The sequence below is a fragment of the Neoarius graeffei genome, chromosome 10 (assembly GCF_027579695.1).
Source record: "Neoarius graeffei isolate fNeoGra1 chromosome 10, fNeoGra1.pri, whole genome shotgun sequence".
Lineage (NCBI taxonomy): Eukaryota > Metazoa > Chordata > Actinopteri > Siluriformes > Ariidae > Neoarius > Neoarius graeffei.
In genome coordinates, this window is record NC_083578.1 from 35,402,445 (window position 1) to 35,426,126 (window position 23,682).

General features: G+C 37.9%; 1 protein-coding gene across 6 annotated transcripts in view; it reads left to right on the forward strand.

Moving 5' to 3' along the window:
- gapvd1 (GTPase activating protein and VPS9 domains 1) overlaps positions 1-19,748 on the forward strand; it is a 271,874-nt gene extending 252,126 nt beyond the window's left edge. For all 6 annotated transcript variants that reach the window (XM_060931729.1, XM_060931728.1, XM_060931730.1 and 3 more), the window contains 7 exons: positions 906-1,015; positions 1,438-1,597; positions 2,507-2,694; positions 2,845-3,058; positions 3,157-3,229; positions 15,006-15,203; positions 16,866-19,748. In XM_060931729.1, coding sequence (XP_060787712.1) covers positions 906-1,015; positions 1,438-1,597; positions 2,507-2,694; positions 2,845-3,058; positions 3,157-3,229; positions 15,006-15,203; positions 16,866-17,006 — 1,084 coding nt within the window. In that variant the 3' untranslated portion in view covers positions 17,007-19,748. The remainder of the gene's footprint in view (positions 1-905; positions 1,016-1,437; positions 1,598-2,506; positions 2,695-2,844; positions 3,059-3,156; positions 3,230-15,005; positions 15,204-16,865) is intronic.
- The last annotated feature ends 3,934 nt before the right edge of the window (positions 19,749-23,682 follow it).

The following is a 23,682-nucleotide window of genomic DNA, read 5'->3' on the forward strand; positions in this document are numbered from 1 at the left end:
GTTGGGGGTGGTTCACTTGCATGGCTTGGAAGGGGTGTGCTTGGACGCAGTTCAGTTGAGCTTGTGCACAGTGTGATCGCTAGCCATGTGGAACTCAAATGCAATAGTGTGCACTTTTCACTTAATTGGAGAATATTTGGCCTAATAACGGGTCTGGTTATCTTCTTGATGAACATGAATTGTAGTCGGCAAGTAAAGTTGCATCATGGTAAGCGCACTCAGGACCAGAACATTAGAGAGTAGTGTGAGCGCAGGCCAGTGGGAGGTGGGGAAGGGGGGGGCAGTCACTCTTAGAAGTGGAACAAGGCAATTGGCCCTTTGGTTTGCAAAATTGCATCTGAACAAAACTCAAACATTCTGGAGTGTTATCCTTTGGATTGATGAGACAAGCATTACATTACATTAATGGCATTTAGCAGATGCTCTTATCCGGAGCGATGTACAACATACCCAGAGCAGCCTGGGGAGCACTTGGAGGTTAGGCACCTTGCTCAAGAGTGCTTCAGCCATTCCTGCTGGTCCAGGGAATCAAATTGGTGACCTTTTGGTACCAAAGCTGCTTGTCTAACCATTAGGCTATGGCTTCCCCCATGTTTGGCAAAAACCAAACATGGTGCATCAACAACACCTCAAACCAACAGTCAAGCATGATGATGGAGGGGTGATGGTTTGGCCTTGTTCAACTCCAATATACTGTGATGGACCGCTTAAAAAATAAAATTAATTAATTAAAAAAAAAAAAAGCCCTGAATGTCCCAATATTCATGGGCATGACTGTACTTCTCTCCCTTTAGAGTTGCATTCCTTAAAAATTGAACACATCTTGAGGTAGTTAAGCTTGCAACAGATTGTGCTTAGTTTGATCTAGTGAGTAACTCCACTTTTTTTTTCTTTTTTCCTTTCAGTGATGCTAAGAAGAAATTACGTCTGGCTCTGTGCTCTGCAGATTCTGTCGTTTTTCCTATTATGCCAGCTCTAACACGGAATGGCCTCCCTGACCATGCAGATCCTCAAGGTACACATATAACCACACACTTTGTAAAACAAATCATGCAGTATTTGAAGGTGTAGGTAAGCTTTGGAATAGTTAATGGAAAAACTCAAAGAAAAAACATAACTGTAAATCCATGCATAGTTCATCTTGTGTTTTTGTGCTGTCTTCACATTCATGCTTCCTTCAAGGTGAAGACCATCATAAAAGTTAGTGCTTTCAGTGCTGGCCCTGTGCTGTTAATCCTCATACTGCTACTCTTGTCTTTAACTTTTCCCTTTTCATTTTTTTTTTTTTCCAAACTGGGTGATCACCATTTTTTGATATAAAAATAACATGACTGTTCTCTTTTTAACTGCAAATATGTAACTCCTGAAGTTAAAATGTAATATTTTTGCTCTTGTGTCTGGTCTCAATCTTATTTCTGTTTCTCTGTCTCTGCATAGACAATGAGATTGTGTGCTTTTTGAAAGTGCAGCTGGCAGAGGCTATTAACTTGCAGGATAAAAATCAGATGGCTCAGATCCAGGAGACCATGCGTTGTGTCAGTCGCCTGGACCCACGCACCTGCAGAAAGCTGCTCACAGCAATTGCTGAGGACTACAGGTACACTAACCGCCAGCAGTCTTTGACACTGACGTCACTGTACCTTACCATAACAAAATTAGATATACACTCGGTTTATTAAGAACACATGCACCTGCTCATGCATGAAATTATTCAATCATATGGCAGCAGCATAATGCATAAAGTGATATCGATGCAGGTCTTTTCCAGTTTGCGACCGTCATGTTTTGGTGAGGCTGTGCCCACTGTAGCCTGAGATTTCTGTTTTTGATGTGAATGTTAGCTGAAGCTCTTTAAACGTATCTGCGTTATTTTATTCATTGTACTGTGACATCTCCCCATGTCTGTGTGGGTTTCCTCCGGGTGCTTTGGTTTCCCCCCACAGTTCAAAGACATGATTGGATAAGATAACTGCATGAATCTGCAAGTGTACAGGTGTTCTTAAAAGTGACTATGTAGGATTTAGAGGGATCCATTTGTGTGTGTATGATATATATAAATAATATAATGAAATTACTCATAACAATGACTCGCTGTGTTTTTGTGAGCTTAGAATGAGCCCTTTATATCTACACGGAAGTGCGTCCTCTTCCACTGAGCCTGCCATGTTACATCACCATGTTTCTACAGTAGCCCAGAACAGAACACTGGCTCTAGAAAGTGCCTTTTGCATTTTAACAAGTGTCGGTTTGAGTCCAACACTGCAAAATTTGTGGCTTTGCACCTAATGGCCACTGTAGGTTCTAATGCACACTTAGACAGGGAGGGGTGAGGGATTGGTATTAATTGACTGCAATCTACAACCTCACCGGTAGATTCCACTAAAATCCTACTTAGTGCACCTTTAATTAAGTGGGCGATCAGTTTATTATTTTGTAGGCAATTAGATTTTTTTTTGGGCAGTGTGTTGGTGTTTGGCTGACGTGAAATATCATGTGTGTCTGGTAGAAAACGGGCTCCGTACATAGCGTATTTGACACGGTGCCGGCAGGGACTGCAAACTTCTCAGGCTCATCTGGAGAAGCTGTTGCAGAGAGTACTTAGAGATAAAGAAGTGGCCAACCGCTATTTTACTACTGTCTGTGTCCGACTGCTTCTAGAAGATATGGAGTCCAGGATGCAGGACTTTATCAAAGGTATGTGTATGTTTGTCGAAGTATTTGTTCATCAAGGTTAATGCACAAAGGCAGAACATGTGTTTGTCCCACTTGCTCAAGTTAATTGCTATTGTTTTATCATAATGAAGATCCTTAAATCATATCAGTAGCTAATGTTCTCTGCCACAGCATTTCAGGGTTTCACAGCAGCTGATGATAAGACTGCAGCAGTGGAGGATTTCCTGCGATACCTCTATGGTGCAATGGCACATGATGTCATCTGGCAGTATGCCAGCGAAGAACAGCTACAAGATGCCCAGATGGCTATTGAGCGCAGTGTCATGAACCGCATCTTCAAACTGGCTTTCTACCCAAACCAGGATGGAGACATTCTACGAGACCAGTGAGAGAACACCACAGATGTCTCTGTCAAGAGAGATCATTTAAAGAATTGTTAGAGATTGTTCCTACTTTTGTTTGTATGTCATTTCTTATTTCCAGGGTTCTGCAAGAGCACATTAATCGTCTGTCCAAAGTAGTGACTGCCAACCACAAGGCCCTCCAAATCCCAGAGGTAACTGCATTAGGCTGCTCCACTATTTGCTCTAAAGAGCACAAAAATTGTTAGCTCATCTGGCCGCAGTCCAGGCCGGATGAGCTTATGCGATCATGCATCATCCGTCGGTCGCCGTTGTCCATCCACAGTTTACAAAAATTGCTCCTCCTCCTACAGAATTGATTGGATTTTAATCAAACTCGCATACAATATTACCTAGGTGGGTGTGCATAAAAGTTGTCAAGATGGTGGCGCCGCCTGTCATATTTACGATCTTGGACATCTTGGCCGGTATGAGCTACAGCTGCATTGAGGCCATTTTTTTTATTTATTTATTTATTTTAAACTGATATACAATGTACAGTTATGGTCAGAAGTTTGCATACATGGATATGAATGTCATGGCAATATTAAGCTTTCAGTGATTTTCAATGAGCTATTTTTTTTTTTTGTCTCTCGCAGAGTGATTGTACAGCATATATCTTTAATAGGAAAAAAGAATTTGGTGCACAAATTTTATTTATTTTGGGTTTCCTGAAATTAACACAGGGTCAAAATTATATGTACAGTATCAAAAATGTACAACCCCAATTCCAAAAAAGTTTAAATGCTATGTAAAACATAAATACAACTAAGTATTCTATAATTTGCAAATCATGGAAACTGTATGTTTCATTGAAAATACAAAGACAAAATTATCAAATGTTGAAACAGATTTTTTTTTTTAAATATATGCTCATTTTTAAATTAGTGCTAGCAACATGTTTCAAAAAAAATGGGACTGGAAAAGCTGTGTAATGTTTATATTAAAAAAAAAACTAATTGGGTTAATTGGCAACAGGTCGGTAACATGAGTATAAAAAAAAAAAGAGCAGAGAGGCAGAGTCTCAGAATTAAAGATGGGGAGGGGTTCACCACTCTGTGAAAAACAGCATGGGAAAATAGTGCAACAGTTTAAGAATAATGTTCCTCAATATAAAATGGCACGGAATGTAATTAAGAATGTAACTGCAGTGTAAAATAATTTGAGGATCACATCATCTACAGTACAGGGGTGGCATGGTGGTGCAGTGGTTTAGCCTGGCTAACGCGACTTCAGAGCTCTCCGAGCTATTGGTCTGGCCAAGATATTAAGCCCAACCGTTTCCCAGAGCCCGTGGTTGACCCGCCTCCTTGAAATGCCTCAGTTTGCTACTGGTCGAAGCCAGAAAAGGCTGTGACGAAGCTTAAACCAATCACATCACTCTTTCCTCTGACGTATGCGACGCGACGGGGCTAACTGGTAGATTAAACTCTTACCGAAGCCGGTCGGGAGCAAGGCGAAAATGTCCTTCCTTTCAATAAATACCTCCAGGGCTGCTCTTTGCTCCGTTTTCAATGAGAACTTCCCGTTGAATGCTTTCAATACAGCGTCTATGCGTAATAGATGCGGAAGCGTGAATGAAGCGCTTCTGGCATAGATTCTGTAAACAATCTATGGCTTCCGGTCGCAGTTCTACTACGTCAGTGCCTTGAACACGCCTCTACCCAGGGCCGTTGGAGATGCTCAAAGTTGATTGGTTCCCAATTTTTCGGGAGCTTGGAAGAGCTGGAGATAGCTTGCCTGGCCAGACTAAGCTCGCAACAGGCCCTTGTGTTGTGTCACGCTTGGGATGGGTGGGCCCAGGCTAGCAGTGGTTAGCACTGTTGCCTCACAGCAAGAAGGTTCTAGTTTCAAACCTCATTGTCAAAGGGGTTCCTTTCTATGTATAAAATTACATGTAATTGCAAGTTTGCATGTTCTCCCCGTGTCTGCATGGGTTTCCTCCGGGTGCTCCGGTTTCCTCCCACAAGACATGCAGTTTAGGTAAAAATGCCCAGCCATTGGGTTGCACAAGCCAGTGCATACTTGGTGTTGGTCCCAAGACTGGATATATTGGAGAGGATTGTGTCAGGAAGGGCATCTGGTGTTTTTAAAAAAAAAAAAAAAAAGATCCATGTGGCAACCTCTAACGGGAGCAGCCAGATGATGATCATCTATGATACATATGATGATATTAAAAGGTTTTGAGAGAGATTCAGAGAAGAGGGACCATCTGGCTTCTCAGTGCATAGTTCAAAAGCCAGCATCTGTGATGGTATAGGGGTGCATTAGTGCACATGGCATGTAAGCTTCCTCATCTGGGATGGCACCATTAATGGTGAATGATATAGGGGAGAGTGGGGAGACTTGGGACAAGTTTTCAGCTTTTATACATTGTGTGAAATTCTTTGCAGGTAGCAGTCACATTCATATTGCATTAGGGAGTATTTATTATACCCTCTTGCCACAACATTAGTTTCTCAGTTTGTCTCACATACTGGCCCTTAGGCTTCACTTTTTCTGTCTTTTTTTTTTGTGGGGAGACAAACATTGAGGGGAGATATAGGACATTATGTTGGGAGATTGGGGACATAGCGGGGAGACATAGAACAACAATAAAAAAATAAATAAATTCTAGGCATACGTGTTTAATTTTTATTATCCCCCACTGGCCAAAAGACCGAAGGGGTATTATGTTGTGGCGATGTCTGTCTGGCCATCTGTCCCGGGAAGGGCGCTCACCTTCTGAAATCAGCTCCTCTCTCAATTTTTGGAGGAATTTCACAAAACTTGGCAGGATTCTTTGTTTTTTTTTGTCAATAATACGCATATTGGAATTTTGTTAACTTGGGTCACAGAGTTGGGTCACAGCCCTTGATTAACAAAATTTTATAATTTGACAATTTCGTAAGTGTGCTTTCCTTCTGAAATAAACTCCTCTCTGTTTTTGGAGGAATTTTATGAAACTTGACAAGAGACAGTTGTATGTTGGTAATACGCATATTGTAATTTCGTTACATTCGGTCACATTTTACCAGAGTTACAGCCCTTAATTAACAATTATGATTTGACAATTTCATGTGTTTTCCTTCTATTGTACAGTGCTCAGCGTAAATGAGTACATCCCCTTTGAAAAGTAACATCTTGAACAATATCTCAATGAACAAAAAATTTCCAAAATGTTGACAAGACAAAGTTTAATATAACATCTGTTTAACTTATAACTTGAAAGTAACACTACGTTCAGACTGCAACCTGAAACGACCCATATCCGATTTGTTGTGAAATCCTATTTTTTTGTTAGGCCGTTCACATTACCAATTATATGAGACTTGTATGCGATCTCCAATATGAACGGAAAACGACCCAAAAGTGTCCCGCATGTGCAAATTGACACGTAATAAGCACATCTACGTAATACGTAAACCAAAAAAAAGCGCACTCTTCAAGTTTAATGATTTCTTTTTTTTTGTTTGTTTTTAATTATCTGGTTAGTGTTAAAGTGTGAGGTCTCGTGTGTGTTTTTGTTTCTGAAATGAAACCGTGTAGCCTGGTAATGAGGGTTGACTCCTAAATGTCTCTCTAATTTCTATATAAGTGCACTACATGTTACTAGGAAGCAATGGATTTTTAAACTCTATATAGTGCAGTCGAGCTTCAGTAGGCAGTCATTTGGGATACGGCCACTGTATTACCAAACTCTTAATTCAGGCTTAATAATTTGCACATATTTATTTTGTCATATTAATAAACTTTTTCTACATTTTTATAAATATTTATTTAGATTGTTTATAGCCAGCTGAATTCTGCAACTTCTCTCAGTGCTGGCTCAAGGTGCATAAACACCAGTGTAGTTTGCGATGGAGATGAGGCGAGACCTGGCGATGTGGTTTTTGTGGCGGCGGCGGAACTCACACGATAATCTAATGTGGGCAGCAGAGTAATGAGACCGAAGGTGTCAAATTACTGGAAATTTCCAGAACAATCTTATCTTGTAATACAGGATGGTTTAAGTTATAAATCAGTTATAGAAACTGTTTTATTTAATCAGGCTAACAGATAAACATCCAGGTCCCTACCAAATCCACCATTAGCTTGATCAATTCTATAAAAGTCTATTTAAATTCTGAAAACTGTACAAATGTTGTTGTTTTCCACCAAAGAGGCCGGATTAGCCAACGCAGAATAGTGACGTTTGTCTCTTGTTGATGACGTGTACAGTAGGTTGCATGAATGCGACATGTCCGGTCAGACTGCAGTCGCATGTGAAAATATCGGATATGCATCGGAATTAGGACCACATATCCAAGCGGCCTGGGTCGCATGTGAAAAAATCGGATCTGTGTCGTTCAGATTGTCAATAACAAATCGGATACAGGTCGCATATGGGCAAAAAAATCGGATATGGGTCGTTTCAGGGTGCAGTCTGAACATAGTCTAAGGTTAATAATATAACTTAGATTGCACATTTTTTTTCAGTTTTACTCAAATTAGGGTGGTGCAAAAATGAGTACACCCCACAACAAAAACTACTACATCTAGTACTTTGTATGGCCGCCATGATTTTTAATGACAGCACCAAGTCTTCTTGGCATGGAATGAACAAGTTGGTGACATTTTTGCAACATCAATCTTTTTCCATTCTTCAACAATGACCTCTTTCAGTGACTGGATGCTGGATGGAGAGTAATGCTCAACTTGTCTCTTCAGAATTCCCCAAAGAAAAATTTTTTTTTTTCAAAAATTTACATACAAGATGCCTAATATTTGGGTAAAATGTCTATAAGATTCACCTTGACCAAAAATTTTTTGTTAACCATGAACAAGATTCTGGCAGAATTCTGGTTGGATATTTCACGACTCTTCATGGTAAAATTGATAGAGTTCAATTACATTTTTTTGTTTTGTTTTTCTTGGCATGGACTTGACTTGTAAGCACGGTCCATATATTTTCAATACAGTTGAAGTCAGGGCTTGTTTTAAACTTAATGTTAGCCTGCTTTATCCTCCACAACCAGCTCTGATGTGTCTTTGGGCTCATAGTCCTGTTGTGACTCTCAATCATGTTCAAGTTTCCAATGGTTTGAGGTTATGCTGAAGAATTCTGAGGTAGTCCTTCATTATTCCATCCATTTTGTGCAATGAACCAGTTCCACTGGCAGTAAAATAGCCCCAGAGCATGATGCTGCTACCACCACCAGCTGGTACAGTGTTTCTCTGTACATCATGGTCATTGTGGCCAAACAACTCAAACTTTCTCATGTGACCATACAGCTTTCATACAGAAGACTTTTTCTTTGTCCATGTGGTCAGGTGCAAATTTTAAGCTTGAAGATGTCAATTTTGGAGCAGGGGGTTATTTCTTGGACAGCAGCCACTTAGTCCATGGTGATATAAAACTCACTGAACTGTAGACAGTGATCCATCAGCTTCCAGTTCATGGCAGGGCTGTGCCATAGTGGTTCCTGAGTTGTTCCTGACCATCCAAACCAATTTCCTTTCAGCTGAGGGTGACAGTTTGAGTTTTCTTGAAGCCTTGGCAAAGTGACTACACCTCCCAGTAACTTGCATGCAATTGTTTTAACTGATCTTGGGATCTGCAGTTGTTTAGAAATGGCTCTAAGAGACATTCCGGAGTTGTGTACATCCACGATCCTCTTTTTCAGATCTGCACTGAGCTCCTTGGACTTTCCCATTTTACTGTGTTAGTCAATCCAGTGAGTGCTGTAAACAAACCCTTTTTATGAAGGCACAGAGAAACTACCAACTGTCATCAGTCATAATCACTAACAGGAAATTCAGAGGCCTTGGCAAGATAAGAGACATTTTGGAAGTCTCTGCACCTCTGAATTAATAATCTGTGAGTGTATGTACATTTTTGACCCTGTATGTATAATTTTGATCCTGTGTTGGTTTCAGAAAACCCAAAATAAATTTAAACTTCTGTTCATGGTTTTTTTTTTCTATTAAAGAAATATGTTGTACAATCATTTTGCCACAGAAAACGAACAGTTCAGAGAAATCATGAAAAGCCCAATATTGCCATGACATTCATATCCAAGATGACATTCCTGTCACTGTATGTAAACTTCTGACCACAACTATGTGTTATTCTATTTCCCATTTCATTACATGCAGTTAAACTCCTAGAGATGACATAGCTGCATACCTTTCATCTTTTGTGCATTTCTCCTCTGATTTTACTAATTGCATTAGTCCTGTACAAAGTAAGAAGTAATAGATTCCCCCACTCCCCATACCTCAGGCTTTTGTTGGGGAAAGCTGAGGTCAGCCTACTCCCCCATCTAGTAGTAACCTGCCTAGTCCACAAACTAGAATCCGGGCACCCACTCTGACAGGTTAATTGACCCATAGAGTGACATTGTGTGACATGCAAATGAGCAACAGAAAATGTTTTTTTTGTGTGCACTGCCGTTTATCATCAAATGACTCCGCACACTTCATAATATAGTCCAACTAATTAGTAATGAAATTCATTGGCAGCTTTTCTCAGTATAGCATTTTATTGATTATCAATTAGTTATGCTATGTTGGGCTTTGAGAACGAACCTGAAATATAGGTGATGACGGGTAATCCTAACTGCCAATCAGAATTAGCTATTTGCTTACTTCAGTTCACCAGGAAACTAAAATGGTTTCTCTCATGCTTGCTCAGTTGCTTGAGTAAATCATGAGAGAACCTCTAGTTAGCATTTTCAGCATTTCCTCTCTAATTTAGCATAGTGGTTTATGTATAGTGGGGAAAATAAGTATTGAACATGTCAACATTTTTCTAAGTAAATATATTTCTGATGGGGCTATTGACATGAAATTTTCACCAGATGTCGGTAACAACCAAAGTAATTCACACACACAAAGAAATCAAAACGTATGTGTCCATGAATTAAGTGTAATAAAGTGGAATGAGACAGGGAATACAGTGGTGCTTGAAAGTTTGTGAACCCTTTAGGATTTTCTATATTTCTGCATAAATATGACCTAAAATGTCATCAGATTTTCACACAAGTCCTAAAAGTAGATAAAGAGAACCCAGTTAAATGAATGAGACAAAAATATTGGTCATTTATTTATTGAGGATAATGATCCAATGTTACATATGTGAGTGGCAAAAGTATGCTAACCTTTTGCTTTCAGTATTTGGTGTGACCCCCTTGTGCAGCAGTAACTGCAATTAAATGTTTCCGGTAACACTTGATCAGTCCTGCACACCGGCTTGGAGGAATTTTAGCCCATTCCTCCATACAGAACAGCTTCAGCTCTAGGATGTTGGTGGGTTTCCTCACGTGAACTGCTCACTTCAGGTCCTTCCACAACATTTTGATTGGATTAAGATCAAGGCTTTGACTTGGCCATTCCAAAACATATTAACTTTATTCTTCTTTAACCATTCTTTGGTAGAATGACTTGTGTGCTTAGGGTTGTTGTCTTGCTGCATGACCCACCTTCTCTTGAGATTCAGTTCATGGACAAATGTCCTGACATTCTCCTTTAGAATTTGCTGGTATAATTCAGAATTCATTGTTCCATCAATGATGGCAAGCTGTCCTGGCCTGGATGCAGCAAAACGGGCCTAAACCATGATTCTACCACCACCATGTTTCACAGATGGGGTAAGGTTCTTATGCTGGAATGCAGTGTTTTTCTCCAAACATAACGCTTCTCATTTAAACTAAAAAGTTCTATTTTGGTCTCATCTGTCCACAAAACATTTTTCCAATAGCCTTCTGGTTTGTCCACGTGATCTTTAGCAAACTGCAGACGAGCAGCAATGTTCTTTTTGGAGAGCAGTGGATTTCTCCTTGCAACCCTGCCATGCACACTGTTGTTGTTCAGTGTTTTCCTGATGGTGGACTCATGAGCATTGACATTAGCCAACGTGAGAGAGGCCTTCAGTTGCTTAGAAGTTTCCCTGGGGTCCTTCATGACCTTGCCGACTATTACACACCTTGCTCTTGGAGTGATCTTTGTTGGTCGACCACTCCTGGGGAGGGTAACAATGGTCCTGAATTTCCTCCATTTGTACACAATCTGACTGTGGATTGGTGGAGTCCAAACTCTTTAGAGATGGTTTTGTAACCTTTTCCAGCCTGATGAGCATCAACAACGCTTTTTCTGAGGTCCTCAGAAATCTCCTTTGTTCATGCCATGATACACTTCCACAAACATGATGTGAAGATCAGACTTGGATAGATCCCTGTTCTTTAAATAAAACAGGGTGCCCACTCACACCTGATTATCATCCCATTGATTGAAAACACCTGACTGTAATTTCACCTTCAAATTAACTGCTAATCCTAGAGGTTCACATACTTTAGCCACTCAGATATGTAATATTGGATCATTTTCCTCAATAAATAAATGACCAAGTATAATAGTTTTGTTTCATTTGTTTAACTGGGTTCTCTTTATCTACTTTTAGGACTTGTGTGAAAATCTGATGGTTTTAGGTCATATTTATGCAGAAATCTAGAAAATTCTAAAGGGTTCACAAACTTTCAAGCACCACTGTAAGTATTGAACACATGAAGAAAAGGAGGTGTGAAAAGGCATAGAACGCCAAGAAACCAGCTGAAATCTGTCAGTATTTAGAAAGCAATCCTGTCCCATATCTGTGCAAATTAATATCAGCTGGTTTAGTCCTAATTGATGGCCTATAAAAAGGTTTCTCATTACCAAGGAGTCTCACATGAAGCATCTCATGATTGAGTAAAGGCAAAAAGCTTTCTCAAGACCTTTGCAACCTTATTGTTGCACAACATACTGATGGCATTGGTTACAGACGTATTTCTAAACTTCTGAATGTTCCAGTGAGCATCGTTGGGGCCATTATCTGGAAGTGGAAAGACCATTTCACCATAAACTGGCCACGACCAGGTGCTCCTTGCAAACTTTGACAGAGGAGTCAAAAGAATAATCAGAAGAGTTGTCCAAGAGCCAAGGACCACTCATGGAGAGCTTCAGAAAGACCTGGAATTAGCAGGTACGGTTGTTTCAAAGAACACAATAAGTAATGCACTCAACCGCCATGGCCTCTCTGCATGCTCACCGCGCAAGACTCCATTGCTGAAGAAAAGGCGTGTTGAAACTCGTTTAAAGTTTGCTGCACAACATTTGGACAAGCCTATGAAATACTGGGAGAATATAATCTGGTCAGATGAGACCAAAATTGAACTCGTTGGATGTCATAGCACACACCATGTTTGGAGGAGAAATGGCACTGCACGTCACCCCCAAAAACACCATACCAACACTGAAGTTTGGAAGTGGGAACATCATGGTGTGGGGCTGTTTTTCAGCATATGGTACTGGCAGACTTCATATAATTGAAGGAAGGATGAATGGAGAAATCTACCAAGACATTCTTGATGATAATCTGCTGCCATCTACCAGGGTGCTGAAGATGAAACAAGGGTGGACATTTCAACAAGACAGTGATCCCAAACACATAGCCAAGGAAACTCGGTTGGTTTCAGAGAAAGAAAATAAAGCTGCCAGAATGGCCCAGTCAATCACCCGACTTGAATCCAATTGAAAATCTATGGAAAGAACTGAAGATCAGAGTTCAAAGAAGAGGCCCCTGGAACCTTCAAGGTTTGAAGACAGTTTGCGTGGAAGAATGGGCCAAAATCACACCTGAGCAAGGCATGCGACTAGTTTCTCCATACAGGAGGCGTCTTGAAGCGGTCATTAACAACAAAGGATTTTCTACTAAGTATTAAATAAATTCCGGTAAGATAAGACGGGCGGCACGGTGGTGTAGTGGTTAGCGCTGTCGCCTCACAGCAAGAAGGTCCTGGGTTCGAGCCCCGGGGCCGGCGAGGGCCTTTCTGTGTGGAGTTTGCATGTTCTCCCCGTGTCCGCGTGGGTTTCCTCCGGGTGCTCCGGTTTCCCCCACAGTCCAAAGACATGCAGGTTAGGTTAACTGGTGACTCTAAATTGACCGTAGGTGTGAATGTGAGTGTGAATGGTTGTCTGTGTCTATGTGTCAGCCCTGTGATGACCTGGCGACTTGTCCAGGGTGTACCCCGCCTTTCGCCCGTAGTCAGCTGGGATAGGCTCCAGCTTGCCTGCGACCCTGTAGAAGGATAAAGCGGCTAGAGATAATGAGATGAGATGAGATAAGACGACCTTTATTATCCCACAATGGGGAAATTTCCTGTTTGCAGCAGCACAGTGGATAGCAGCAGAAGAGGACATATCAAGCCCCACAAGTTAAAAAAAATTATATATATTAATACCTAAGATAAATACTAAATTAGAGGAATTATGAAGTAGATTAAACACATTTATTGCACACATCAGGTGGTCGTAATTGCAAAGGAGAAAATGGGGGAAAAATAAGCGTGTTCAATACTTATTCCCTGTCTCATTCCACTTTATTACACTTAATTTATGGACATACATGTTTTGATTTCTTTGTATGTGTGAATTACTTGGGTTGTTGACGACATCTGGTGAAAATTTCATGTCAGTAACCCCATCAGAAATATATTTACTGAGAAAAATGTTGACAAGTTCAATATTTTCCCCGCTGTATGTATGGTAATGAGTAGTGGGGCTTTTTTTTTTTAAATAAAGGCAGTGAGAGTACTGAGAATTAACAGAATGAATGCAGTGCTATGCTAGTGATTACAATGCTGATGAGTGTGGCTTTTTAACCTAATGAAGATGGCAAGTAGGAATCAAGCTTGTGCAACATATGACAAGCATTTCCACTGTGTCAGTTTTAAGGAAACTGTATGATTGCATAATAATATGCTACCATCCCACTATAATGAACTCTTTTACTACAAACTTTCTCATAACGAACCAAGTTCATGTCCCCTACCAATCAGCTGAAGTCTTCAAAAAAAATAAAAAAATCACTGAGCCATATTTAGGTGTCCATCACTTAGTTATCGATAACGGCAATCAATGACTTAAAATCCTTAAGGGATTTTTTTTTTTAATTTTACAAGCTAAAAGCAGTTTTACTTGAATTTTTACTCCATAAGCATTGTCATGGCTACTTGTCACATCCACATGCGTTGGTGCTCTTGAGGACTAATTATAGTACTAGGCACCTGTTCAGATTAGAGTGCAATCACAGCACACACTTGGGACTCCCTCAACACACAGACTTTGCATAGTATATGTGCTGTCCCTAGCATCTCATGTTACCAAGCCTTTGTTGTGTGTTGCTTTTACTAGTTTTGAATTGCTTTTATATTTTGGACTTGATTAGCTCTGATATTCTGTTTGTGCCTCACTTGATCAGTGCCCCATGGCACAACCCTGCTGTTGTCTTCCATTTTTTTTTTAACTGTTTGTCTACCCATTTTTAAATAAACACTCTTCCTGCAATTACATGACACTCATAAATGTAAGATACTCTCCGTCAAATACAAACTTGATATCCTGGACTGTCTAAAGACCATCCCAAAAATTCAATTTCAACTTTTAAAGCAGAAGAAAAAGAGCTCCGAGACTTTGTCCATAAATGCAACATAACGCAATGAAATGAAAAGGAAAAAAGATGCGGTAAGCAAATGTGATTTATTTTCTTTACTTCGTAAATATATAAGTGAATTAAGCATAAATTAAACACAGTTTGTCTTATTTTATGGAAGAGTGAGTGCTTGGTGTGACAAGTAGGTCCATTTCAGTATTACTAACTTTTTGGTATAACAAACTATTTGGACCCCCACCCCCCACCCCACCCCCAGGAGTTCGTTGTGCTTGCTGGCACAGTTACTAAAATTCTCTCCTGACAACAGACCCCCCCCCCCCCAATTTTTAGCTTGTACACTGCAGGTTTAATACATCAACTCAGTAAAATTAACAAACAAGAACTCAAAAATGAAGCAATTTAATAGGAGCACGGCAGCATGTGTCTTACACTTCAATAATATGACCCTTCCAACATACCACTTGTTCTGTCTCTCTCTATAGGTATATCTGAAAGAGGCTCCATGGCCTTCTGCACAGGCAGAGATCAGGACGATCAATGCTTACAAGACGCCGCGGGACAAGGTACAATGCATCCTGCGCATGTGCTCCACCATCATGAATTTACTCAGCTTGGCCAATGAGGATGCTGTGCCTGGAGCTGACGACTTTGTCCCTGTGCTTGTGTTTGTCCTTATAAAGGTGAGCGGAGTTAAAGGCCTGTAAAATATGACACACAGATGAAGAAAAATGTCCTGTTTAATTACAGTTCATATACAGTGTCTTGTAAAAGTATTCATCCACCCCAGTATTTGTCCTGTTGCGTTACAAGATAGAATTAAAATGGATTACATTTAAAGGGAAACTTTTAAATGTCTTGGAATGGTCTAATTAAAGCCCAGACCTCAATCCAATTGAGAATCTGTGGGATAACTTGAAGATTGCTGTACACCAACGCAACCCATCTAACTTGAAGGAGTTGGAGCAGTTTTGCCTTGAGGAATGGGCAAAATCCCAGTGGCTAGATGTGCTAAGCTAATGGAGACGTGGCCTAAGAGACTTGCAGCTGTAATTGCAGCAAAAGGTGGTTCTACAGGCTATTGACTAGGAAGTGAATACCTATGCACACTCCAGATTTTTGTTTGTTCACCTTTAATTATTGTTTGTCACAATAAAAAAAAAAAAAACAATTTTCACCTTTTAAAGTGGTAGGCATGTTGTGGAAATCAAATGGTGCTAAACACCCCCTCCCCCCCCAAAAAAAAAAATCAATTTTAATATCAGCTTGTAATATGACAAAACAGGACAAACACCAAGGGGGATGAATACTTTTGCAAGACAGTGTATGTACCGTACGACAGCATATTGGGGTCACTGTAGGTAAAAATAAACACATGAACTACATGGCAAAGAATGTTATGTGGAATTTGTCACGAAAGTCAAGGAATGGATCAAATAAAAATCGGGGCAATCTGAGGTTCAAGTGCAACAACTTTCTCTGAATTTTGGTCCATTTTGTATGGAATGACCCAGTGACTGTGTCCTTGCTTTCTGTCACAGTAGATGGAGAATTTTTAATTTTCCACTTCATAAATGTGAGAGAAAATGTCAGTGTATGTTTGACTAACCTTAGACCACTGTAAAATTCACATCAGTTTACTTATTTTAATTTTCATTTATTTTATGAGGGATTGCCACCAAAACGTTTAATTTTTTTTTTTAACTGGCATCAAAATACGACTCAACAGACTTCACTTTTATGAAAAGACTTTTATGAATCTCACTCGGCTAGATAACGCATACACAGTACTGGCACAGATACTAGTAAACAAATCTGTTGCCATAGCAATGCGATTCTTGCCATCTAAAAAGACTGCTTTTCTCAGTGAATAAAAACAAACAAAAGCATGTCACATAAAATTATTAATGATCAGACTTGTACCCAAATGCTTGACACTCTGGCATCTTCAGGGTTGCTTACAACAATTTAGAAGCGATGTATCTATAAGATCCATTAGCCTCCGTAAGTCATGTACCATGTCTCTGATGTCATGATTTGTACTCAGAGTGCGATATTTGAACCTCGGAGAGTGAGATGTCAGCGCCCAGGGACATTTGTTTTTCTTTTAAAATAAAATATGTACACAGTATACAGGTACAAATATGAATGCGTGAACACTCAATGTCTTGTATCGGTATTATCTGTTAGTATAAAGGAGTTTATTTTGGGGTTTTGTTAATCTTTAACAAAAGAAAAGCATTTTTTTTTTCCTGTAGCCGTATATTCAGTGTGTTTTTCTTCTATGTCATGCAGACATGGGTTCTCCAGTATGAATCTCTGAATCTCTTACATTTCCTCTCCAGGCAAACCCACCCTGCCTTCTGTCCACCATTCAGTACATCAGTAATTTCTATGCCAGTCAGCTGAGTGGGGAGGAGTGCTATTGGTGGATGCAGTTCACAGCAGCCGTTGAATTTATTAAAACCATTGATGAACGCAAGTGAAACAGAACAGCCACCTGTATGGGCAACTGTTGAAGGAGAAGAAAAGGATGAAACTTCACAGCCAACTACACTGTCTTTCACTAAACCCACACAACAAGGCACTGCTTCACTTTGACTAGCTTAGTTAACTGTATTTAGAGCCACACAGGCATTGAATGTTTAAAAAAAAAAAGGAAAAAGTGCCATTATATTAAAAAAATAAAAGTAAACTATGTACAACTATGTGAGGTGATGTAGCTAGATTTAACTGGGGAGGAGGATGGGTAAGATATATTAACCTTAAACTAATTTTGGACTATATCCTTTATTTTGAGTGAGGTGGTGGGACTTTTTTTTTTTTTAATATTATTTAACTTGGATATTTGAATATCTCCATGAACTAAAGAAGGGACCAGCCTTTTTGATTGTGTAATTATATTAGTGGAGGCAAGCATAAGAGAAAAATTAAGAGCCATGCATTCTCATGTACATTTTGCAATCGTCATTTAAAACCCTCTATCATAATCCAGACTCCTACCACTTCACCTTATTGCAGTTTTTGTGATAGTTTCTTGCATCACACTTTTTAAAAAGGCAGTTGGTTAAATTTGTGTATGCTGGTAGTCATGTTCATTTATCATTTCTCTTCCTTGACAAGTAAGGGCATGCATATTTATATAACTAAAAGTATATTTATTCTTTGTTTTATGTGTAATGTTTTTCAAATTGGCCATTGGATGAGGCTAATGGAACGAGCACTGTGGAGAATATTGCTCAAATGAAATGAAATATACTGAGAACTGACAAAACAGGGTTTCCTTTTGTGAGCAGATAGAATTGTGCTGTGTATAAATCTATATTTGCTTAGCAGACTTCTGGTTTGATTTACTATTTTAATTAAATTATAGTAACTTGGTTTTGGGATTGGTGAATGTTTTTGGCCATTTCATAGAGTGGGATCAATTCTGTGCTGAATATAACAACCAAAATGCTACCATTATAGCACTGGTACCTGAAGCAATTACCTATATATATATATATATATATATATATATATATATATATAATTTTTTTTTTTTTTAAATAAACATTTACATGGGTCATAGATGGAAAAAAAATATAATTGGCTTTTGGCTTACAAATGGTACATAGTGATTGAAATTTTTAAAAACTTTGAGTACAATTAAATGGATCCACTTCGATTTTGTTCACGTTTTACTAAAGTGGAACAGATCTCAGTCTCATTTACTAGTCCCATTATTTTAGAACTAGGGGTGCAGGCTTTTTTTTTTTTTTGGTGTGTATTAATATCCGTTTTCCTCCTAATTCGGGTTTCTCATTTAGCTTATGTGAATATGGCAAATGCCACAGATAACAAAGACCTTTATTTGCAGGATACTTGAATGTTCATTAAAAACCATATTTTAATGGGGTTTTGTCAATCTTTTGTTTCCACAAATATTTTAATCTTTCTTGGAAAAAAAAACTAGTGGCTCCATTATGCATTTTGCTGGCATGGTTTCCCATGGGCTTATAATGAGGACGGGTGTAGTGTAGAAATTTTCTTTACTGTATTGTAAAATGATGAATTATATCTTAACAAGTCTGCCATGGAACCATACTGCTTTTTTTTTTTTTTTTTTTTTGTAAAAGCTTTACAATCTTTAACCAATCTTTGTCCACTGCTCTTTGTAAAGAGTATGCTCATTATTTTCATGTCATAGTGTGATGTGTACGATTGGGCACATGGGAGAAAACTCTGTGATATAAACCTGTACATAATTCTTACACAACTATTAAAGTTTTTTAGCTTATAATTGCACAAGAATAACTGTTCTTGCTGTGTTTTGCAGCATTATGTGGCAGAAAAAAAGTTTAAAAGCCATCAAAATATCTCATCATGCATTTAGTGTCCGACATCATGAATTATATAAAATGTGTCCGAAATCAAAGTTCAAGTTTTCAAACTGTTTTCTTTGTATGACTGTTAGACTGGCTATTGGTGTGTTAGTTGCCAGATCTTGTCAAGGTGCATAGAACACACAGACCACAGAGGAACATATTTATAAAAATTTTTGAGGATGGCTCAATATGAATAGTTGCTAAAATCTGATTGGCTGAAGGTGGCCATGTTTGAGGTGATTTATTTTTAAAAATGCAGCGACACACTGGCAGATGCAGCAAACCAAATTTCAGCTAAATTGTACTTTTAGTTCCTGAGAAACAGCTAGTGGACTTAACTCCAGCCCTGATTGATGAGCACACCCCAACCCTTGAGGACATCCTCAGAACCTTGTACTGAGCATGCCTTTCATTTTTGTGGCAAAATTAATTTAGCTTAAGCCAAGGAATAATAAAAAAAAAGTTTGAGTGTTGAACACATGAGATATGGACCAAAGTGCTACCATCAGACTGATTTGAGCCCATCTCACTTGCCTGCTTTTGGGTAGTGTGTGCTACTTGCTGACCAAGATTCATGTCTGAACGATATATTTAAGTTATTCCACGAAATTGAGTCGTACATGAGCTGATGGCTGATGAGGTGTGTGGCTATAATCCATGTATGACAAGATTGAGTGGAATAACTGTTTGATTCCATCCACATTCACTGGATTTTGAGAAAGTATTTTTATTTTTTGCAAATTGGATAAATAAAAACTTTATTCAAAACTTCCACTTCGAATATGGAAACCAGTGAAACGACGCTAGCAATTTGTGGGAAAATGCTATAATTCTTGAAAAATAAAACAAAATACATTCTTACCATCAGATACTTTTATTCCGTATTTTGTTACTGTTTTTTTGGGCTTTGTTTTCGAGTAGTTTTTATTTCGTCTGCAGTTACTTCACCTCAGTAACACTGGCATTTTGTTTTTCTCTACTCACTGTGTGTGTTTATATATATATATATATATATATATATATATATATATATATATGGAGATAGATAGATATATATATGGAGATAGATAGATAGATATATGGAGATAGATAGATAGATAGATAGATAGATAGATAGATATGGAGATAGATAGATAGATAGATATATGGAGATAGATAGATATATGGAGATAGATAGATATATGGAGATAGATATATGGATATATATATATATATATATATATATATATATATGGAGATAGATATATATGGAGATAGATATATATATATATATATATGGAGATATATATATATATATATATATGGAGATATATATATATATATATATATGGAGATAGAGATATATATATGGAGATAGAGATATATATATGGAGATATATATATATATATATATATATATATATATATATATATATATATATATGGAGATATATAGATATATATATATGGAGATAGAGATATATATATGGAGATAGAGATATATATATGGAGATATATATATATATATATATATATATGGAGATATATATAGATATATATATGGAGATAGATATATATATATGTGGAGATAGATAGATATATATGTGGAGATAGATAGATATATATATGGAGATATATATATATATATATATATATATATATATATATATGGAGATATATATATATATATATATATATATGGAGATAGATATATATGGATATTATACGGTAGGTGTGTATATTATAGATGTATATTATAGATATGTATATATCTAATAATGTATATTATATAGATGTGTATTTTATATATGTGTGTGTGTGTGTATATATATATGAGAGAGACACGTGTATCTTTTTTTAATGTGTGTATATATATATATATATATATATAAATACACACTGTGTGGATACACATATATACATGCACACAATTTGTGTATATATGTATACACCAGTTCACAAACTACAGACCTGTCTCACTACTTGCACAATTATCCAAAATTCTCGAAAAAACTTTTCAATAACCGATTGGATAAATTCATTGACAAACATAAACTACTTGGTGACAGTCAATATGGATTTAGAGCATATAGATTGACATCACTGGCTTTAATCGAATTAGTTGAAGAAATCAATTCCATAGAGCAGAAAAAAACATGCAGTTGGAATTTTCATTGATTTAAAGAAAGCATTTGATACAATAAATCACAACATATTAATAAAAAAATACTAGAATGATATGGCATCAGGGGTATAGTTAACTGGGTTAAAAGCTATTTACGTAACAGGAGATGGTTTGTGAAGCTGGGAGATTGTTCTTCCTCATGTTTGGACATAACTTATGGTGTTCCCCAGGGGTCAGTTTTAGGACCAAAGGTTTTTTTTTTTTAAAGATTTTTTTGGGCTTTTTTCACCTTTATTATTGGATAGGACAGTGTAGAGACAGGAAATGGGAGAGAGAGAGACAGGGAGGGATCGGGAAATGACCTCAGGCCAGAATCGAACCTGGGTTTATGGTATGGCGCCTTATCCACGACGCCCCCTCAAAGTTTTTTATACTATATATCAGTGACATATGTAGTGTATCTAAAGTAATGAAGCTTGTTTTGTTTTCTGACAATACAAATATCCTCTTTTCTGGTGATAATTTAATGGAACTATTGCAGGAGATTACAACAGAAATAAGTAAATTAATAATATGGTTCAACAGTCACAAATTATCATTGAACTTGAACAAATCCAAAGTAATATTATTTGGTAACAACAAAAACACAAATATTCAAATAGATGGGGTTATTATAGAAAGAGTTAAGGAAATCAAATTTCTTGGAACAACTATTGATGGAAAAACTCAGCTGGAAACCACATATTAAAAAAAAACATACAATCCAAAGTATCAAGAAGTATTGCAATATTAAAGTCAAACAGTTTCTAGATCACAATTCACTCGGGATTCTTTACTGTTCCCTGGGTTTCACCTTATTTAAGTTACTGTGCAGAGGTGTGGGGCAATAATTCCAAAAATACAATACATTTATTATTCATTCTCCAAAAAAGAGCAATAAGGATTATACACAAGGCTGGTTACCGGGATCATACAAATACATTATTCTTACAGTCAGAAATACTGAAATTTGCAGATCTGGTGGACTATCAAATGGCACAAATATTATTCAAAGCAAACAATAATCAACTACCACATAATATTCAAAAACTGTTCACTGAAAAAGAAGGGAGTTATAATTTAAGTGGTTTGTTTAAATTTAAAAATTACAGGGTGCGCACAGGGTGGCATGGTGGTTAGTGCTGTCGCCTCACAGCAAGAAGGTCCGGGTTTGAGCCCCGTGGCCGGCGAGGGCCTTTCTGTGCGGAGTTTGCATGTTCTGTCCGCGTGGGTTTCCTCCAGGTGCTCCGGTTTCCCCCAAAGACATGCAGGTTAGGTTATCTGGTGGCTCTAAATTGACCGTAGGTGTGAATGGTTGTGTGTCTATGTGTCAGCCCTGTGATGACCTGGCGACTTGTCCAGGGTGTACCCCGCCTTTCGCCCGTAGTCAGTTGGGATAGGCTCCAGCTTGCCTGCGACCCTGTAGAACAGGATAAAGCGGCTAGAGATAATGAGATGAGGGTGCGCACAACCAAGGAAAGTTTTTGTATTTCTGTTTGTGGGGGTGAAGTGGTGGAACAGTTTAAATGAGGAGCTCAAGGGATGTGCAGACATGAAGGGGTTTAAAAAGATGTACAAAAATTTGATTTTCACAAGGTATAAGGATGAAGGGGATTAATCATAACTGGCTGTTTGTGTATTTTTTTTTATTTTGTTCTTTTTTGAGTCGTAGTCTATTTCTTTATCTTGTTCTTTTGATTGATTGATTCCGAACGGTAAAGAAGATATAATAAAAATAATAAAAAATGCAATAATCAAAACATCGTCATAAACAGAAAAGTGTAGCCACAAGGCAGTAACATAATAATGTTCAGAAAGGATTAGGAAGAAGTAAATAACTTATCAAATCCTAACCCTCTATACCACCGCTAATCAAACATCACTTTCCGTCACCATAAACTATATATACAAAAGCAACAAACAAAAAAAGGAAAAAATACCAACATGGTATAATATCTACCAAATCATATATACAGATACTTATGCATATATACACACACACACAATACATATATACAGAATGTACACATACCTATAACTATACACACATCCATGTGTACACAGACACCCATAATATAATTATGCATATATATTCATATATACACACACACACAACACACATTTTATATATATATATATATATATATATATATATATATATATATATATATATATATATATCACAGTGTAAAATATATTTATGCATGCGAGTGTGTCTCAAAATATTGGAAAATCTCATTCATTTTTTGTAATTTAATTCAAAAATGTAATTTCATATATTCTAGATTCATGACATGAATCAACTTTTCTTGACTATCCTCTCAAGCCTGTGGTAATTCCTGTTGCTTGTGCGCCTTTTTGGCCATGACCTTCTGTGGCCTATCCTCCTTTTGGAGGGTGTCGATGATGGTCTTGCAGTTCTCCCAAGTTCTTGAATATTCTTGAAGGCTTCAAGGCTGTTTTTTTTTTTTTAATTATAAACATTACATTAATGGCATTTAGCAGACGCTCTTATCCAGAGTGACCTGGGGAGCAGTTGGGAGTTAGGTGCCTTGCTCAAGGGCACTTCAGACATTCTGGTACAGAGAATTGAATCACTGACCTTTTGGTCCCAAAGCTGCTTCCCTAACAATTAGGCCATGGCTTTCCCAG